Consider the following 22,533-nt stretch of genomic DNA (forward strand, 5'->3'; position numbering starts at 1 on the left):
AAACAGCCGATTCCAGTTGAAATCAATACACCCTGTATGACCTTAATATTCCACACAGGGAGTGTGAATTTCAAATGGGATTACTTGAATGGATGATTCCATTTGAAATCTACACCCTCTGTGTGAAAGATTTAGGTCAAATCTTCCATAGGGAGTATATGGATAACTGGAATATAGCTCAATTTTGATGTTACCATTGGTTCATAACGCAAGCACAAAGCATTTTTAAGTGTGTGAAACGTTGCCAAACAATATTTTTCGCATTCAAAATCTGGTGGATTTGGAGAATTAAGTAAGAACTGTTTTTGGAATGCTTTTATTTGTAAAATATATTGCTAACTCAATCTACTAAGTTGTTGCTACATCATCTGAGGTTTCAGAGAAATTCAATACTGCCCTGTCACATAAGAATGTAGTTTCTTTAATGTAGACCAAAATACCTATAAAATATACCCTTGATGTAATTCTTAATTTGTTATTTACTTAGCTGGCCTGTAAGGGACACATGTTTGAGTCCATGGAAAATCCATGGTCCAGATGTATATATCATGCAAAATGCACAAGCCAGGCTAACCTTGCCTTGCCTATAATTTTATTAAAGAGTATGCTGTCCCCTCAAATTTGAAGAAGAAATAGCCAGACTAGAGAGAAAGATGAAAAGAATGCCACTTCCAAAAGTCAAATAACAATATGCTCTTAAGTTATAGCCCTTGGTTTGAGAGACAAGATACTGGAAATGCTTATCCCATGGCCCCAATAATGATAATAAAAGTGTTAATGCTGCTATCTACTGAAGATAACTGATATCAGATCATGTTAATGTTGTCATTTGTAGGAGATGGGATGATATAAGACCGTGTTAATGTTACTGTCTACTGAAGATATATAGCTATATAAGAATGTGTTAAGGGGTACTACACCCTGCCCAATTTTGTACTTCTTTTGCAGTTTTTTCTCAAAAATTATAGCGCATTGGTGACAAGTAAGATATGTATATTATAGGGCAAAGACTACAACTACTGCACTGGAAATTTTATTTCAGCACAGACAACAGTTGTGGAGTTACAGTCAAAAATGAGGAAAACCAATATTTGATCAATAAATCAATAACTACTTGCCTTGAGTTGCTGAATTTTCAGTGCAGTAGTTGTAGTCCTTGCCCCTATAATATACATATCTTATTTGTCACCAATGTGCTATAATTTTTGAGAAAAAAAGCAAAAATAGGCAAAAAATTGGCCAAGGGTGTAGTACCCCCTTAATGTGGCTTTCAGGGGTAATGTTGCTATCAACTGAAGATAGCTGATATAATGTAAACGTTCACCTAATGGCGCCAAGGGCTCCCTTGACATAACTGAAATTTTAGACACACAAAAAAAGTGCACTCCCATAAAATCCCACCAGCAAATAAGGGCACATACCCTTAATTCTTATTGGGTTTTTTAGAGGAGGAAACTCTCTATTTGCACATGAAATTTACCCCAGGGTAAAGCAGCCCAGGTGTGCCATTAGGCGAACGTTTACGATATCAGATCATATTAATGTTGCTTTCAGTGTTTATTCGGAGGCTGTATGTCGCAATTTTGGCCCAGTAAAAATTATATTTGGCGCAGAATTTGCAATTCTGTGTAACATTTGTCAATTTGAGGAACTTCTGAGCCAAAATCGGACCAATTTGGCATACCCAATTTCTACAGAGAGTATACTCTCTGTAGAAATTGGGTGTGCCAAATTGGTCCGATTTTGCTATCTACTGAAGGTTGCTATCTATTGAAGATAGCAGATATCAAATCATGTAAATGCTGGCAACTACTGAAGATATGTTGATATAAGATGGTATTAATGTTGCTGTCTACTGAAGATAGCTGGTATCAGATCATATAAATGTTGCTATCTACTGAAGATGGTTGATATCAGATGGTAGTAATGTTGCCAAAGGCAAATCCAGGGGGAATTTGATGAATTTTGAAGCAATTTTGAAAATTGGGCTCCCCCCCCCCACACACACACACACAATGCCAAATAGAGTCACATTTGCCCTCAAAATTGGCAGCACTGGCAACTTTTTCATGAGTGCCCCTCTCAAATCCCTGGATCTGCCTCTGGATGTTGCTATCAACTGAAGGTGGTTGATACAAGATGATTTGACATGCAACATAATATTGCTACCAAGATATACTGCTAAAATATGACAACAATGTAAGTAGGCCTACATTTTATAAAGAGTAATATATTTACATGTCACATTCTGAAGTGCACAGTATGAAACAGAAGAATTTTGTGACCATTAAATCTTGAAATGAAATATGCACAAAGAAACTGGTATCACTGCTGCTAGAAAATAGGTATTACATTCTATGTATCATGTGGTTAAATAGTCAGAATACCTTTTTTTTACGTTTAATTTCGAGTCTATGATTGTGATAAAGATAAAATGGAAAAACTTCATTTGTCTGGAGATCGTTTTGATTTTAAAAACTTACGACATTTGTACAGGACACTGCTATGCTTGGAAGCATTGGCAACCCCTCGTACATAATTGAAAATGCAAGAGATTTAGGTACACCTAGTGACTGTCTGCAGTAGGAATTTTCATTCTTGGTTAACCTTTTATTTTTTCTTGCCAAGAACAACAAGGAAAAACAAAAAAACTAAAAATTTTATTATTTTATCTTTTTCTTTCCACGTGTAAAATTTTTAAAGGAAAATCCAGAAAGATTGTTTTTTATTTATTTTGTTTAATTTATTTTTTATTTATTTATATTTTACTGCTTAAGCAGAAGGGTACCCAAATAGCGAGCTCTCCCTTGAACGAACTGGCAGATTGGGACAGCCAGGGGTGAACACCCTAGTCTTTTCGAAACTGACTGTGATATACATGACTTAATGACTCTATCCACAGGATCAACGGTTGAAGCTCCCCTCCAAAACTGGAATTATTTCATGGTTTATTTATCCAATTCTATAAATGCACCATGGGGAGAGCAGAAGTCTGAATTTAATCTACAGATGTTGCCAATTAAATTCAGACTTTTGAAATTAATACTTTTTGGCCAAGTTACAGTGCGGGGAATTGAACCCAGGACCTCTTGCACCAGAAACGAGTACTTGAGCTAAATAGTTATTTGTATGTTTTTAAGATCATATTACGTTTGAATTCTCCTGAATTTTAGAATGGGGATAAATGGCACCATTGGCTAACACTATATGCTGCCCTCTATCGCTCAACTTAACAAGTTAAATATATTGATTAAATACGATAATTATAAACAATATTGATATAATGCCTTCTGGCTCCCAACCTGTTAGATACATTAAGGGATCCCTCCTTTTCACAGACAATTAAAAAATATGCGTATCTTATTCAGCATAATATTAAAATTGCAACGATATATGATATAGTATGCAAGCCATAATGTACGGTCTTTTAAAATGAGTTTGGTCAATTTTTTTCAAACCTGATTTTTTGGACATATTTGTAATGTTTACCCGGGATGTTTACACATCCCAATTTAGACCTAATTGGATTCACTTAAATTGATTGTGTTTTTAGGACAACAGAGCAAGTATGACACTGGCGTGTAAAGGATCGTATCCTGCGGGGGGCTCAGAGGGGCTTTCAGAGTTAAAATTGCCAAAAAATGGCTGATTTTACATGATTTTTAACATAAATTGCGGGGGCCTTCAGCACCCAAAGCCCCCCTGGACACGCCACTGTATAACTTTCAATCCCACAGAGTACCACAGTGGCTAAGTTAGTAAGTGAGTTTTCTTTCATTTTACCTCATTAGTTTGGCTCAAATTGACCAGAAAACTTTCCTGACAGTTGTTACTAATATAAGGCCAAGAAAAAAAAATTGTTTGCTTGCCCTCAATTGAATTTTAACAATTGGGTCGGTCGGTCGGGATTTCTTTTTTTTTCTTCTTTTTTTTTTTTTAATTACTAGGAAACACTAATGTTTGTATTAATTAAGGCTCAAAATATGAAAAATCAGACAATTTTGGTGTCAAAATGAATCAACTAATATTAGAAAACAACTAAAATGTTGAACACAAGCTCTAAAATACATTTTTTTACATCTTCAGAATGCAAAAATTTGAAAAGAAAAAAAAACTTTTTCAGGAATTTCCAAAAATAGGGTCGGTATTCTTTTGTACAGTAAATAGAAAAAAAACCCTTTTTCTGATTTCCAAAATTAGGGCGGTCGGTTGAGGGCAAGCAAACAACTTTTTTTTTTTTTTTGCCCAATATAATATTTGGTAAAGAATAACCAAATTAAAATTTGACCGAAATCATATACCGGTATTAAAAGGGCATTTCGTGATCCACAGCATCATCCCCCCACATTTCTCAAAAAAAAGTTGCGATTTTGATATCACTGGAAACCTCTGGCTACATGTTTATGTACAAAACGTTTCTTGCAGATTAATTCGTTTAGCAAAGATATCGTGGAATTTGAATTTCGTTCTGGTATACCAGAACGAAATAACAACACATTGTCTATGGAGCAGTGTAATACACATAACTCACAAACGCAAAATCGGAATCAATTGAAATTTTGGGAATAAGATTTTTTCGTGGATATCTACTGAAAAATGTCATAAAAAGAGGATGCTAGGATCACAAAATACTCCTTTAAGGCTTTAATATACATTAGTATGATTAAGAATTACATTTGTACACAACAATTGCTACATATATCCCATTGAATCAACTCATATGTATATTTATGCTAATTAAGTCATATTTGAATATTAATTTATAGCATAATAAAAGCTAAGAATCACTATAAATAAATCCCATTTTTATATGAAATGAAGCAGATAATAAATATGTTTATTTGTAAAATGTTTACTGTGTGTTTGTGTTTAATATAATAGGCTGTATCTATGTTTTAGGACTGGCATTTCAAGTTGATGAACATAGGCGTAGATCTGGCGGGGGGGTAAATCCCTAATATTTTGCCAGGGAGGGTGGTCCATGCAATCATCCCCCAATGTTGATGCCTGCATGTGGATTTTTGACGGAATTAACCTCATATTTGGCAATTTTAGCCCCAAAAGTGTAAATTTTTGTGCGCTTCGCACAAATTTACTCCACTTTGGCACCATATTTCACCACTTTAGCTTCAAAATGGTAAAATTGTTTGTGCGCTTCGCGCGCATTTGTACCATAAACTTAATCTGTCGCCAAAAGGTGCTGGATTCACTACTCTCTAAATGTGAAAGAGTGAAAAATCACTCAAAAAGAGTGAAAGATTTCACTCTTTCTAAGAGCTGTATGAGTGACAACTCTTTTAGAGTGAAGCTCACTCTCAAGAAAGAGTGAAAAAATTCACCCCCGGAAAAGAGTGAATCAGAAAAGAGCATTTATTTATTTTATTCATTTAGGCCTATTTTATATACAAGAATATCATAGCAGTTCATAACAGCTACTATGTGCTTTAAATTGTTGTGAGGCTAGGCCCCAGGTTAGGGTAGGGCCTGATCTAGGAATGTTGAACTGGTCTAAAGCTTAAGCACATACACAATGTGTCGAATTCAGTGTGGGATGAATGATGAAAAACTATGGATTTAGTGAAGCTAATAGTCAAACTGTTCAATGGTGAGTACACTTACGTGTAGGACATAACACTTGACAAATACCATGTTTACAGAAGCGTGATGCGGCGTAACCTACATAAGCTTACATATGCGTACATATGTAAACTGGCAACTGGGCGGTAACAAACTGCTCACATATGACTTAAGCTTACTGCGCCGTTGTCTCCAGACCAAGTGTATACTTGCTACTGAGTTATGACCTACACATAAATGTAGTCACTATTGAGTATGCTGTCTATTTCTTCATCAAATCCGCTTTCTTTTCGCCATTCATTCACACACTGTTCGCCATCTTGTTACACAAGTGAGGCTCACTCGAAATCGCAAGTGAAATATGTGTACTGTTTTCACTCTTTTAGAGCTAAAACCCACTCTTTTAGAGCTAACTTAAATTCACTCTGAAATTCAGAGTGGTTTTTCACTCTTTTACATTTAGAGAGTATACCGCATTTCCCCCATTATTTCAAAAAGAAATATGCCACTGTTGCTGAAACACCATTTTCTGTCTAACATGTGATTTGCTCCATAATGTTTTTTAATTTCTACATTTTGCATGATTGTAATGCACAATGGTGTACTAAAATGCCATGTGTATTTGAATGGGGCTTCAACTTTGTCTAACTTTTCTTTGTTTTTGTTTTGTTTTTATTTCAAAATACATAAATGACAGTTTTAATGACTTACCCTTCCCTAGTAGGGAATTTATACACAATATCTATTTTTTACACTTTCACTGGGAACATTTCGGAATTGGCCTTTAAATACATAACCCGTATATTATAGTAGGGATGACCAATGAACCATCAACTTGATTAGAACACTCCCATAGACATGCAGGGAGCTCATCTGTGCACTGCTTGCACAGACATTTCTAAATTGATCTCATTCTTTTATTTTTCAATATTTTTCTGTAAACATTGGGGAAGTTAATGCCAATTATATTTTGTAACTATCTTGCAAATTACAGCAACATAACTTATTTAATTTTCCTGTAAGTGCGAGTCAAAATTGGTCCATCGCCACAGTGCGCTTAATTGCCAGTGGCTGAGTTCAGCACTGCTCAAGAATGGCACAAAATATTCAAGTCAATAATTTCAGGTGAAAAACGTGGCCTACTGAGCTGAAATTTGGCAGAGTTGCCAGTAATACCTCTATCATACCCTCTGTAAAAAGGTTACAATATTGAACAAGTAGATCTCGAGTTACAAATTAAATCACCAGCTTCCCTTTGGAATTTCCATACTCCTTTCGAATCATGCTAAGAAGACACCTTTCTGAACATAAATGTGAAGTTTCGTGCTCATTTGGTGTATTTTTCACCTGATTTCAACCCTAAACGTTTTCTTATATTTAGGCCCATACCATCTACAACTTGCTGCTGGCTATACCTTGTTTAGAACTTTCAAAAGAAGTACCTGAATGTGCAACCATAACTGTTTCAAAATAGCCGCGAAAGTCATGCAGGTAACTCCGAGGTCATGTATTGAATTGTTTTGAATGAGGAATACTACGGGAACCAGCACCTTTTGTTAGAAGTCACACATGAGCATGATGAGTGAAGTGGATAACCTCTATTGTTGTGAATGAGCCAATGACTTTCAATGACACTTAAGATTTAATTTGCATACACCTACTAATTGGTCATATTAAACCCAATAACATCAACATTTTTGGTTGTGAAAAAAAAAGTTTACCTGGACTTAGTGCAATTTTGATTTTGTGCCATATCGGCCATCTTGGATGATTTTTGGCAAATGTTCGCTAAATGCATGATTTCAATGCCTCGGTTTGAAAAAATAATTTATGCCATTGACTAGTAAAGTGCCATTTCATAAGAATCCCTTTGATACTTTCACAATATGCTTGTTTCATGTTTGCATATATGTTAAAATAAAGAAATATATAAAGGTAAATATATGCTTATGCCAATTTTGCTCCCAATTGATATTTTTGGACCTTGTCATTTTATTTCGTTCCAATGACCGGTCAGAATGGGAAACTTTGAAAATTCATAATTCGAAAAGTTTTTGACCGATTTTGACCATTTTACCACCAAAATACTTCTATTGATGAGTTCTATCCAGAAAACAATCTTTTGTAGCAATAGGGGCAACATGAAATTTTGATGGTTATCCCTAATTATAGGAAGAAAGATGACATAGTTGAGGCTGTAAGGGAGTTCACTTTGCGCTTCTCTGGAATTTAATGACCCCCTTTTTTGAAGTGCTAAGGATGTCTATATTCAGATTGACATGTTCCCAAAATTCACAAGGTGTAAGGGTCAATCAAAGGTCAAAGGGTCAAATTTCATACTTGATCAAATTTTGTTTAAAACAGTCGGGAAAACAGTTGACCATTATTGCCAGATTATGTCAATAATAAAAATTCCCTTTAAAAGGGAAAGCCAGCCTCAATGTAGAAGAGGTCTTGTAATTAGTTTTGGTCAATGTGAAAGGCATTTTTAGGATCACGCTTACATCTACATGACAGTCCACCAAACCATCAACGATGAGAACATGCACACTGAAACAGCAGAAAACATTAATTCCTAATCTCATGTCAACTCTTTTAATTCATTACATGTACTCCAAATTGTTCTGGTCTGTTTGTTTTGTTGTTGTTGTTGTTGTTGTTGTCGTTGGGTTTTTTGTCTTTTCAGCTTTTTACCCACGATATCTCAATTTCCAATTTTGTAATACCAGAACTTACGAACTCAATATCTTCGCTTAGGAATGTCCGATTTCACTGCTTTCGATATATACACTGCCGGTTTGAGTTAACTTACATGTACATTTTATTTTAAAATAACTTAATTAATTCGCAATGTATAGTTTAAGCCTACTATATTATAATAGATAGTGGCCAGCACATTTATAAAGGACTGGTTACTCACTACAATCTTCACTCTTAAACTGTGTTTTTCTGAATGTACTGATCATGTTGATTGCTAGTCGGAAACTCCTGCGAAGCTATGGACATGGCATCTTACATACTCCATTATATAACAGTCTGCCTAGTGCCTTGTGTGTTTTCTCTTCAATCATTTTGTTGAATGTAATTTTATGAATCAAATAGTTATGTGTCATTTTATTTATAATAAAGAAGTTATTAAATTAATAAAGTAAGACAATTTATTTATCTATAAGTGCATGTCAAATGGGGTACATTGTTCAATACTATATGCATAAATTATGCCCATATTATAGCTAGGCCCTAAAAACTTTATTTTGCATGGCTTTTTCCTGTTGAAAAGACAAAACTGATGTTTATGATAGCAACCATTTCATCAATAACATTTTGAGTCATTTTTATCCATAAAACGACACAGGATATGATAGATAACTACTTTCACATCAATATGGTCCATATGATCACAGATTGTTGAGAATCTGTGATATGATCCGAGGATATGATGAAGATTTTGATTCTATAGATCTGTTATCAACATGATATCACGCTGTTCAGTGGTCAAGGAGTAAGGACCCCGGTCAAGGACACTGATATGACATCATAGGTGATGTCAGATTTTCTTCTGCTGACCATATGATGCTATATATATTAACTATTATTGTTACATTTAGGCCTTTAAACTTTTAAAGTCATAATTAATTAGTTCAAACATAACTTTGGTAATACTCACTCGTTTTCGTTCGTTGAAACGGCAAAACATACTTACTTTTCCTAACAAATCGAATTAAAATATTTTTAAAAAAATTTAACCACAAAAAGTAAAAAAAAAAATCATTCCAATACCACTAAAATATAATCTCTTGAGTAAACTGACCCCAAACCTGAAACAGGTACCAGCCCCGAATGGGCTGGCGAAAAGCATTCTAGACAGTGCTAACTATTCGTGGAGGTATCAACTAAATTGATTTTAAGGCGTTAGCTCTTATTAAAGAGCTGTTCCTGGTCAGGCAAATAATGAGACAGTTTACGCTGCGTAGAAACTATTTCACATCCCGGCTGTTTCTACAAAGGTGAGTGAACATGAATAGGGCCAAAAAAAATTAATTGTTTGTTTGTCCTCCACAGCTTTGAAAGAAGGCGTGCGGGCGGATTTTTTTTTTTTCGGATTTGTCGTATTTCTGGACCTTGCTAGAGCTAAATGCTACAATCATTCATGGTGAAAAAAAAAAATATGCAGTTAAAGTTATAATTTGTGTTCATGTCATAGTCTTTTAATGATTTGGTGGACTTTTTTTATTTTCAACCATGAAAGAGGTCCAGAGATACTCCAAATCTGGAAAAAATATTGAATTTTACTTATTTTTATATATAAAAAAAAAAAATAGAAAAAAAAAATATTGGTCAGGCCTTCATCTGAGGAGCGGGCGGTGGAGGACAAACAAACAACTTTTTTTTTGGGCCTAGTCTACTGCACAACTATTTGGTGCGGACTAAATATCACTTAAATGTACTGTAAAAGTGGTAATGTTTGCATGATTCATTTTTTGCATTTTGCCAATAATTATGAACTGTTTTCCCTTATTTTTAAATTTGTGATTCTAAGTTTCCTTACATTGAAGTTTAATAAATGTAGTGCGAAAATGGCCACTTTTACAGTAATGTTTATCTTTTTTCAATGCAATATGAAATACCTTTGTTTTGGGTTATTCCAGTTGAAATCCATACACCCTCTATGGAAATGTTACCCTAATCTCCCACACAAGGGGGTGTATCTGCATGTCTGGTAGTTGATGCCCAGGAAGAATTTTATTGGGGTTTTTTTGTCCTGAAACTTGCAAAGCTGTTTATGTAAAAATTGCTAAATATAAGAATTAAGAATGAGTTAACCAGTGTACCAAATATTTCTTTGGGCGTTATAAATTGGCAATCATCTCCTGTTGTAATATAAACTGATTATTTACTTATTTATTTTTTATTTATTTCAGCCCAATCAGGAATAACCAAATTATCTGGGTCAGTGGGAGTTGATGGGCAAAGTGAATTGCAGAGTAAAAATCAACAAATTTTGTGCAAAATTGCTACAATAAGTGGAAATTGTTTTAATTTTGGGTTTTTACTGGGGGACATCTGATGGGATAAAGAGTACTGACTGGGGGGTATTTTCCCCTGGTGATTGAAGCAGCTTTTTTAGAAAGTTTACATAATTTTCAATATTTTTCTTTATGTCTGCATACAGCGATTTAACCATCTGAAGTGACCAACTGGTATTTTATTGTCACTTCAATTTGGTCTATACTTACGTTTTCTTTGTAAATATATGTACTTAATTTTTGCAGCACTGAATCAAATTTCGTAGTTTCCCAGGGAGTTTCCCTTGATCAGAAATAGTAAATAATGGTGATTTTATCATAATTTGAAACTTTAAAAAGTAAGTTATTACGATTACCTGTAATGATTTAAATGCATAATTTTATGATTTTTAGATAATTGATTGATTCATTGATGTGTGTTGTTATGTTTGCATTAATGAGAGTGAAAATAAAACAAGATAAATATATTATTTCCACTTCCTGCATGTATAATCATGAAATTATGCTTAATCAGTATGGTAAGCTTACTTAATGGCAATATTTCAATAGGCTTGAAATGGGAGTTGCCTTTTAAATTGCCATCATTATTTCTGATCAAGGAAAACTTATAAATAGGTATTACTGATTTGCTACTGATTCCATAGACCATATCCTTTTACGGTCTATGACTATACACAATTATTTTGACAATGTAAATACTCTCATTCCAAAGAGTTCAGTTCTATTTATGTGAACAATTTTGAGGTATTCTTATTTTCGGGTGTCGTTTGTTCTGCGAAACTTTAACGAAATCAATTTAAATGGTGATGTGAGCGAACAAAATGTGAAATATTAGCATTGGGCTTTCACCCGGGGCTTTCATTAAATCTGACAAATGGAATTTGAACTGTAGAGATGTTACTTTGAATTTATAGCTGAACTTGTTATCACACATATTACTACTGTTTTGCATTGGTTTGTATTATCATGTGATCGTACAGGAACTACTAGCACTATGGACCACAAAGGCCTCATCCCAATGACATAGTTCAATAACCTCAATTAAACAATCATAGTGCAAAATTTGACCTCAAGTTTCAGTGTATGAGTTTTTGTACCCAAATTTTCAAAGGTCATTCATTGAATGTGCAAATGTATTGGGGTTAAGAACTGTGCCTTAATAGATGAGTATGTTGTGGATTTATAGTACATCAATGCAGTGGAGGAATCTATCTATCTACCATGGCAGGTATACCAGGATGAATTGCTGTGGAAGCTGTGCGTTATTTGACTGGACATGAATTAGCTGACATTAATTAGCTATTAGTTAATTAGTGAATACACCCAGAATCACATGTGAGTGTTATTAAAGGTGAGTGTTATTAAAGATGTTATCATAGGTCTTGGTCTGGCTTTGTGAATTGGATAAGACTAATTGGGAAATAATCATACAACAGACCTGTGCATTATGTATGTATTAAAGTGTATATGTACATGTATGTAGGCCTGTGGTGTTTATATTAAATAGCTGTTTATTTATGTAGGAAATAAAGTCCAAACTGGGTGTGCTTTATTTGACTTTATTTAAGGCCAAGTAAAAAAAAAATGTTTCTCGTCCACGCCCTCCTCCTTTTTTGGAGATTTTTCAAATTTCTTTTTATTTTGTAAACTTTCAGTTATAACTTGTTGAAAAAGATGTTTCAGAAATTGAGACTTATTTTACGGCTTTGTAAATGCATATTTTACATCATTTAAGAAGAGTTTTGTGATCACTAGAGGGGCTTATCTCTCAAAACAATAAAATAAAAAGGGCCTCCTTCTTTTTCTCAGATATCAATCTGTATGTCGAATACCAAAAATATGGTGCCAAATACAGGTATTTAGCGTCGTTTTCCAATAAAAAATAGAAAATAAAAAGCCCCTCATCCTCCTAATTTTAAAAACCCCGGACGAGAAACATATTTTTATTTTTACTTGGCCTAACTGGACCAAACCAAAACCAAACTTGAGTACCCCCCAGGTTTAATATTAAAACACCAACATGTTTCTTGCTGTTAGGCCTATAAGCATGTTGGAGTGTTTATAATAATTATGAAATATACCCTTGTAAATGTGGGAATAATTCTGGTATACCCTGCACACAAGTATAACCAGTGGTGTAGATTTCTTTTTGACATGCATGGGGGGGATGGAGTTGGAAAAAAATTCTTCAAGTATAGTCAATTCAGAACCTTTTGGCGACAGAATAAGTTTATGGTACAATTGCGCGCGAAGCACACAAAAAATTTTGCTATTTTGAAGCTAAACTGATGAAGTATGGTGTAAAAGTAGAATAAATATGCATGCGAAGCTAAAATGGGTAAATATGAGGTTAATTTGGTCAAAAACCCATTATCAGGCATCAACATTGGCGGGGGGTGATTGTATGGACCATCCCCCTGGTGAAATATTGGGGGATTTATCTCCTCCGGAATCACGCCTATGAGTGTAACCTTAACCCTTCTAGCCCTAACCCTAACCCTAATGCGCAGGATAAACAAGAATTGTATTGAAAACACAGGGTGCGCAGGGTCACTAAACCAGAATTGTGAATGTGAACTGTAGTATTAATCGTAAGTATTGCCTCCTGTACTTTTACGCATAAAGTACAGAAATAAAGTGTTCTGAAAAGTTCAAAAACTGTTAATTCAGGAATTTTTATAGTGTATAAAACAGGTAGGCCTACAGGGGATGTTGGTGACAATAAAGGATGTAAGCTTTAGATCTAAGCATTTCCTAAATTGAAGGACACGTTTGCAATGTACACAAGGCTAGCTAAAGTCAATTCCATGTTTCCTGTTACCATGGTTACCAGACTCTGGTCAGAATACATTATTTGATATTAATTGTTTCAATTTAAAAATTAACAAAAAGTGTTTGAAAGTTTTTCTTGACATCATGAGCATTGTGCAATTTTGAGGGATGGATACTGAGATGTGTGCCCCCCCCCCTCACTTTTTGGAAAAATGACCCTTTTTTAAGCCACTTTTTAACCATTCATATTAACACACACACAGTGTTGAAATGGAGCTTACGGGCCGGGCCAGTAACTTTCCGACTCTGCAGTCTAGTTGCGGTAACTTTTAAAGCTCAAAGTATAAGTTTTTTTTTTTTTTAATATTCAAATACATGATTCATGAATACATCGTCAATCTGTAATTATTTATTAAATCACTTACGAAGCACGGTATGGAATAAATTTAATTTCAATCCGAAAAGTGAGCACAATTTTGTCCTGTGACCGCCTTATATTACTTTAAAGTGCTGTCTCAAAATTTGTGGGCATCAGAACATTACAAATAGCATAGAATAACCGATAAGCAATTATTTTAACAGATAATCAAGGAATTTTTGTGATACTGCTCTGAAAATGAAATGTTTTATTAATGGGTGGGGTATGAACATTTGGACAGTATTTATTGTGGGACATTAAAGCACATCAGAAATATCGAATTGCATTCTGAATACGAAGAATGTCCATCTGATATCAAATAATTTTGATTTTTTGAAATTCGCAATGTAATACACATTTTATGGCAAATGATTAAAAATTGATATTTTTGATATTTAACAGTACTCGAAGAAAACTTTATAAATCTGATGATTTATACTTAAGGTGTATGTAGGTGAGATGACAAGCCAACAATCAATTGAAAATTTTGACCGTTCGTATTGAAGATATGGATATTTTTTCCCAAAACACCAAAAAAAGTTAGGTCTTTTTGGGAAAAAAATCCATATCTTCAATATGAAAGGTCAAAATGTTCAATTGATCGTCGGCTTTTCCTCCCAGCTAGATACACTTTAAGAATATGTCATTAGATTTATAAGATTAACTTCGAGGACTGTTATATATCAAAAATGTGAAAAATATCAAATTTTAATAATTTGTCATAAAATTTGTATTATATCGTGAATTTCAAAAAATGAAAATTATTTGATATCCGAAAGACATTCTTCGTATTCAGCATGCAATTCGATATGTCTGATGTGCTCTCATGTTCCACAAAAAATACTGTCGAAACGCTCAAAACGCTCATTCCCGATCCCTTAATGTAGGCAAATATTGCATTTTAATATTTATGTCCTTTTCTAAAATCACAAACAGGATGTCGATTGTCGTTAATATGTTTTTCAATACATTTTCTAAAAACAGCTTTTTTGTATGAAGGTGCTTTAATGTCCCATTTAAAAGCTCTCAAATGTTCAGGCCAGTAACTTTTCACCCGGGCCTGTAATAATTTTCAGAGTTACAGGCCCGACTGGCCTGTAAATTTTTTGGGCATATTTCTACCCCCCCCCCACACACACACACCCCCACACTGTTCAAGATGGATTCATGCCACTGCTCGTCTTGTTAAATGTATTTTAAGCATAATGGATACACAGTGTGTTTCCAAGTAATCATATAGCTTGGTGGGAATATTAATTATCCAGGCAACCGCTACAAATTTTACTATAAATGGGCTATTAAAATCCACACTACCCATGTGGAAGATTTTGGAAATATCTTCCACAGAGGGAATATGAATTTCACATTAGGCAGCTCCATTTGAATTTCTTGCACCCTCTGAGAAAGATTCAACCGAAATCTTCCATTGAGGGAGGGTGAGTTTCAAAGGAGCTGCTATTCATTCTATTTAAAATTCATACTCCCCCTGTGGAAGACATTTCCAAAATCTTGCACAGGGGGGATGTGGATTTTAAATGGAATAACCCAATAAAAGAAAAAAATAAATTAATGCTTTGCTTGCTGGCCATATAGACTTTATCATAAAAAGTCCATGTTTTGAGATATTTTTTCAAAATATCAATAGCTATAGGCTTGTTAGTACTCATTTTGATGGATTTTTCATGCCAATTCCAAAATCGTCCACAAAGGGGAGATATGTTGGCAGAGAATTAACTCTCTACGTCGACCCGGGGTGTCGACTACAGATGACAAGTTACAATTTTTCTTTAAAAATTCAAAAATATCAGAATTGTAAATGTTCATGACCATAAAAGGTGAAAAATGATGGCGCTATTTATCGTAAATTTCTATTTACATCTTTAGAAGGGGTAGATACTTGTATAATGGCATTAGAACATCAGAAAAAAGACTAACAAATGGCAAGGAAATTTTCAAAAAACTTTTAACATGAAATGTAAGGAATAACTCATTATTTGGCTAATTTAAATTCAAATGTATGTAAATAGCGCCTCAAAAAAAAAAAAAAATGTGCAATTTAAAGAAGTAAAAAAAAAAGTTAAATGTTAAAAATAGCTATAAAATATATAAACACATCAAAAGAAATAAGTCCCCTCTGAACATGTCGTCATAACATTGTAAGGTTTCGTTTTGTACCAATGAAACTAACTTTGAAATAATTATATGACTGTTTACTAAGTGCTGTGTGAAAATGAGAGATTTCCATGACTTCAGGGCTGAATGAGCCTAAATTGAAGGCAAAAACTGCCCTTTTCAAAAGTCACAAAGTAGGCCTATGCTTGTCACAAAAGTTGATTCATGGCTTGTTACTTATGGAAAACCCCATGTGTTTGAGTGCAGTTTAAAATCCTCACCTAGTGAACATTTACTGTAATGTGTATCGATTCTTGATCATTCAGCCATGCAAATCCCCTTGGTGCAGAGTTCAGCACAGTGAGTTGTAAGATGGCCAGTTCCATTCCTTGTCCCAATACGCTTTGCAGTTAACAAGCATAGGCCTACTTTGTGACTTTTGGAAAGGGCAGTTTTGTCTTCAATTTGGGTTCATTCAGCCATGAAGTCATGGACATCTTTCATTTTCACAAAACACTTAGTAAACAATCATATAATTATTTCTAAATAAAGTTTATTGGTACAAAGTTTTACTTTACGATGTTATGACGAAATTTTCAGAGGGGGACTTATTTCTTTTGATGTGTTTATGTATATTAGTGTGATAAATGTTGTTGGTATTATCAGGTCTAGAATTGAAAATGTTTTGTTAGAAAAACTAATAAATGATCACATCAAACAGCCATGACGTACATTAGTACTGAATCAAACATAGAGTCCTGATGCAAAACATTACCATATCCCAATAAATATCTGTTGCATTATTTCCAGATGGATCCCAAGTTGCAAATGCTGCAAGACAAGCTAGATTACTACATGTTACACGGCTTGCCAGAGTTTCCAAGCCTCATATTTGCTTATCCACAGAGGGAGGATGATACTGAACTACTTACCTTAGTAAGTATTATGCTATTAGAGTTATTATTGATGAGAGTTCCACAGGGTTCAATTCTTGGCCCAATATGGTAAAAGGTGTCTCATGGTTTAACAAACTTTCAGTGGCAAAGTGTGAGTCATCCTATGTGGGAGGGCACCAACCACATTTTTGTTGGGGGGGGCACCGGGCCTGATGGGGGGATGGGCAAGCCATTTTTTCTAAATTAGGGGGCACATGCTTTCTGTGCCCCTATGATGTTTCACCACTGTGTCAAAATTAAATGACTGTACATGGAAAGGTTTTAAGAGGAAATTGAGGAGTACAGAACCAGAAAAGTTGTAATCCTCACTTTGTTTGTTTATTGTCCATAGGAGGATAATTGGAGGGATGTAGTTAGTAACCATGCAGAGCTGCCCAAGAAAGTTATTGAACAGCAGGAAGCCATCTGGGAGATTGTCCACACAGAGGTCACCTATATCAAGAATATCAGAGTTATCATTGATGTGAGTTCCACAGGGTTCAATTCTTGGTCTAATAATGTTATTATTGATGTGAGTTCCACAGGGTTCAATTCTTGGTCTAATAATGTTATTACCTAATCATAATTAAAAAGTAGGCCTACTGCAAGAATGTCATTGTTCAGCAAGAAGCAATCTGGGAGATTGTCCACACACAGGTCACATGTATCAAGAATATACGAGTTATCATTGATGTGAGTTCCGCAAGGTTCAATTCTTGGCCTGATATATTCTATTTGCTTAATAATAATAAAGTATGACTACATGGTGAGTTAATGACACATATCAATAATATCATTGATGTGAGTCATAGCTTGTTCAATTCTTGGCCTAATCAGTGGCATAGCATGGGTCATCATAATGAGGGGGGGGGGGTACCGACCATAATGGGGGTGCACCAGTTCTGATGGGGGGGGGGGGGCACATGCCCCTATAACGCTACGCCACTGGGCCTGATATTTGTTTTACTTATATTAAAATAGACCTATACATGGTATTTGCAGTTTATTTATCTAAAAGGTTTCAGAATAAATGTTAACATAAGATTGTTTTTTCATTTCAGTTATATTTAACATGCCTGATTGATCTACAAGCCGCAGGAATACTGAACTCAGTAAGTTTTGGAGAAGCTGCTTTAAGAACATTCAAGTATAGTAGTAACAATGTTGTAGTTAAGACCTCAGTGTCCGAGCTCAAGTCCTGCCCATCCGAGACCAAGCCCACCTTTTTGAAAATGATGCAAAACAAAATAACATTCTGATTTTTATTTAACTGCACATGTTGACAAAATATTTTGCACAAATGTTTGCCCAAAATATTTTACAATAACATTTCAAAAACATATTCATGATCTATATAACCTGACATTTAAAATGTTTTGGATAAACATTTTAAGAACATTTTTGTCTTTGCTGAGTTTACACTTTTACTTCCCAGCTTGATCACTCCAACATCTGTACATGCAGGCCCGTAGCCAGGATTTATTTTTGGGGAGGGCTGATTTTGAAAAAGTGGACTTTTTTTTCCAAAATTTGGACCTTTTTGGACTGGGGCGGATTTGGACATTTTTCACTCGCCACGTTCGCATAAATGTGACTTTTTGGGTCAAAAAGGGACTTTTGGGCCTTTGGCATTTTTTTGCACCCCTGGCTACGGGCCTGTGTACATGGGTATCCAACTGCTTTTGCTTGAAATGTAGAGTTGAAAGTCAAATTCTTTTCCTCCTTGTTTTCCCCATGCACCTTTTAGGCTGACTTTGGGCATCCATATATATATATATATATATTGATCTTGGAAAATTGAATATTATCATAGAAAAATATGGCAATTTGGTCCACCCATAACTCTATAACCCTACCAACTTTAGCCCCTAGCCCTAACCCCAATGCTAACCTTAATATTAACCCTAACCTGGTTGGGGATGGACTAGATTCTACAATTACACCAGTAATCTTGAATCAATTGTTCTCTCATCAGATCCAGTCAGGGAAAATCTTCAGCAACATTACAGATATTGAGTATAAACACTCCACATTTTGGAAGGAAAAACTCATTAATGTCATGAAGATTACTAGGGAAACAAGTCAACCTCTCTCAGCTGGTGAAGTGGTTAAGGCTTTTGAAGGGGTGAGATCATAGATTAAAAGATAGATCATAGATTAATAATATGTAGGTTGGAAAAGCCTGTGTCCTGTGAGCATGCTTGAATTTGGCTGACTTTGGTACGGTGTTTGGTCTAACCATAATCATTGTTGCCCACATGTGCAATTTGTTGGCACCATAAAAAAGAAACAAAGCAAATCCAGTATAGATTGGTAGTTTTTTCTATTGGTTTAACCCCATGTACGAGAACTACCTGTTGATTGGCCAAAATGAATATTGTGTCCAATATTGAACCAATCAAGGAGGGTATTAATAAGATCATCTGCAAATGCAAGTTTGACCATAAATAGTTTAAAGTCTACTCATAATTGGCAATTGAAATGAGCATTTCAAGTTATCAACCTATCAGAAATGCTGTTAGATGACCAGTAGTATCCAGGGGGTTATAGTGTTAGCAGCAGTTAGAATCACCTCAAGGGGTTGCAGATAATTTGCCCTGTGGATCGGGTGCCTTAAGGGAAGCAGGGAGAGCATCATCAGTCATCCTAGGCTATATAATAAAAGGCATTTAATTTAATGCCGACATGACCTATGGGCGCCACCATAACAAGACCACCAAGTGATCAGTAGATGTGATACAATGATGCTAACAGATAGGAACTTCTCAGACAAATATCATCAAAATTACTACAAATGTAATAGGCTAATCCATTGCAAATTGGGGGATTCTGCTTTTGCACAATGTTTTCAAGAACTAAATTTTGGAAGTTTTTACCGACAGCGACAAAAAGTTATTGACAGAAACTCTTACAATAATGCTACAAAGTTGCAAAAACCCAGCAAATTTGCTAGAATATTTGCACATGCCTCCCGCGTTTCCAATTGAAATACACAGAAAGACAACCCGCTGCGCCAGAGGTCACTTTTCCAGTCTTCCTGTCTACAAGCTATAATGTCAGTGCCCATCTGGTCACGTGGGCATTAAATTAAGTGCCTTTATTTAAATAGCCTAAGATGACTGGTCATATTGAATTTTGCATCACAAAGATAGCTTGTGTTTATTCTTTTTCCATTGTAGTTTGGTGATCATTTCCAGCCCTACATCAAGTTTTGTGCAGAGGAAGGATTATGTATTGAATTTTTAAAAGCAAAACTAAAGGAAGATGACCAGCTGAAATTGTTTTTGCAGGTACACTCTTTCTTACAGTATTTCTAATTGGTTTATTACATGATATAATCATCTGAGTAACCAATCACAATAGAGCTTTTAGATTGGGTTTGTTAATAGAAAAACAGAAGATGATGAGCAGCTGAATTGTTGTTGCAGGTACACTAACACTGATTGGTTAATTACATAATATAAACATCAAAGTAGCCAATCAAAGTAGAGCTTTTAGATATCTTTGAATTTCTTAAGCATTAGATTTCTGTGATATTAGATTTCGTAAAAAGTATAGAGCTATTATCTTTTGACTTCATCAGATCAGTTCCCTGTCCATGCTGGGGGGGGGGGGTATCATGTTGGGGTAGGCCTATTTCTGGTCAATCATACAGCTCTTGTGCTTTTACAATAATGAGTACAATAATGTATTCTAACTAATTTATTGTTTATTCTAGTGGTGTCAGGACTACAGTCGGAAGCAAACTCGGCGCAAACTTAGTGAGTTGTTGGTGCATCCAATGCAGAGAATTACCAAGTATCCATTACTGCTGCAGGCTGTAGCCAAAAAAACAGAAAATGAAACTGATAAACAAGCTATATTGAGGGAGGTAGGTATTACAAAGATGCGCATTGTCTATTTAGGCATACTACATCTCCCTCTAATCTAAACATAATGATGTGTATATTGGGAGACGGACATTGTTCTACGGGGAGGGGCAGTGTAACAAACACTATTTTGAGAGAGTGTAACAAACCCTAATGTTGGTGATTTGTTGGTTTATACAATGGAAAGGATTACTATAACGTATTCATTATTGCCATTGGCACAAATGATGATATGGTATATGCTTATGCATAGTGTTAGAAATAAGGTGAGCCCTCACACCAAAAGCCTGTTAAAATCAATGTGCTGGCCCGCTAATATACTATGCTTCAGGGTAAAAATGTTACCCAAGTCAGCTACATGCACTCAATCCTGACTTCAATATCAATTCTATAATCAAATGCAGTAAACCTTTGATGAGCGCGTATTGTAAGTATACATCACGTATTTACTGTGTTGGACACAGTTGTCTCTGATTGGCTGCTGAGGCAATCTGCTGTTGCAGAGTGGAAATTTAGGAATGAACTGTACGCCGTACGCGTTGTTAGCTCCGAAATTGCAACATCGGGGTAGTCGTGCTCGTCAAAGGTTTGCTGCATTTGATTATAACTGCCATTTGGCATGTATATTTATCTGTTATTGATTTCTGTATTATCTGAAGTCTTATGCAGCCCATACACATTCAAAATATGCAGGAGTGGATACAAAATCCACCATTGTGCGTGTTTAATGGCAGATTTTGTATCCATTCTTATATCTAGGGTCTTTGATATTGATTAATGTGTATGGGCCGCATTAGCCTCAGTTTTATAAAGTGTCACATCAACATGGACCAGTATGACATTCAAACTATTAACCTTAATTAAACATATATTATTATTTGCAAAACTTAATAAGGACCTGTTGATTTCAAACCTTAGAGCATCAGGAGGAGGGTACTCAAGTTAAAAGAGGGACTGTTGAGAATCTGAAAGTGCACAGACTTTAATTTTGTAATTTTCCAAAAAATAATATAGAGGCCATTTTGAAAAATTGACCCATAGCCGAAAATGCATTCCATGTTTGCGGCACATTCCAGGGTAGTAAAAAATAATAAAAATAACTTATGATCAGAAAGATGTACTATAAATTTGAACTACCATAAAAATTTGTATCTATGTTACAGATATTTGTAACTTAAAAGAAAAAAAATGAAAAAATCCTAAAAAATTGTTTTTGTTTTATCATTGCGTTAATATGCACATGCTTATTTTTGATATTTTACGGTATTTTCTTATCAGTTGGCCAAAGTCAAGACATTCTGTGACCTTGTGAACCAAGAAGTGACTCGTGAACAAGAAACAAAGAAGATGAAGATAATGGTAGAACGAATTGAGCTGTATGATTGGCCAGAAATACCACCAGCAGGGTCAGGATCTGATGAAGTCCAAGAGGTAAGAGTTCCATGATTGGCCAGAAATAATGGGCATCAATCTGATCTGGGAGTGGGGAGTTGATGTGTTCATCCTTTTTTGCAAGGGTGTAGCAGGAGCCTCAGGGATACACGAACAAGGAGAGTGTGGGTCCTTTTAATATCTCCTTTATCAACCCTATTCCTAACCCATATAGTTGATCGGGCTCTTGAACCCTCAGGGCCCCTGTACTTCATCCATCCTGTTTACCCGCTTACTACACCCTTTGGCAAAACCTTTTTGTTGTTTTCAATTCAGGGCAACTGCCCCCATCATTTCAAGACAAATTGACACCATTGCCAGAAATACCCCCAGTAGGGGGGTAGAGTCTGATAGAGTGAAAAAGATAAAAGATGTATGATTGGCCAGAAATA

The 22,533-nt window shown here is 35.2% G+C and overlaps 1 protein-coding gene across 9 annotated transcripts in view; it reads left to right on the forward strand.

Moving 5' to 3' along the window:
• The window catches only part of LOC140157500 (pleckstrin homology domain-containing family G member 5-like), a 239,306-nt gene that overhangs the window by 207,467 nt on the left and 9,306 nt on the right, over nt 1-22,533 (forward strand). For all 9 annotated transcript variants that reach the window (XM_072180711.1, XM_072180712.1, XM_072180705.1 and 6 more), the window contains 7 exons: nt 16,717-16,842; nt 17,194-17,325; nt 17,903-17,953; nt 18,817-18,966; nt 20,021-20,131; nt 20,560-20,712; nt 21,989-22,141. In XM_072180711.1, the coding sequence (XP_072036812.1) occupies nt 16,717-16,842; nt 17,194-17,325; nt 17,903-17,953; nt 18,817-18,966; nt 20,021-20,131; nt 20,560-20,712; nt 21,989-22,141 (876 nt within the window). The remainder of the gene's footprint in view (nt 1-16,716; nt 16,843-17,193; nt 17,326-17,902; nt 17,954-18,816; nt 18,967-20,020; nt 20,132-20,559; nt 20,713-21,988; nt 22,142-22,533) is intronic.

This window comes from Amphiura filiformis, chromosome 7, assembly GCF_039555335.1.
Source record: "Amphiura filiformis chromosome 7, Afil_fr2py, whole genome shotgun sequence".
NCBI lineage: Eukaryota > Metazoa > Echinodermata > Ophiuroidea > Amphilepidida > Amphiuridae > Amphiura > Amphiura filiformis.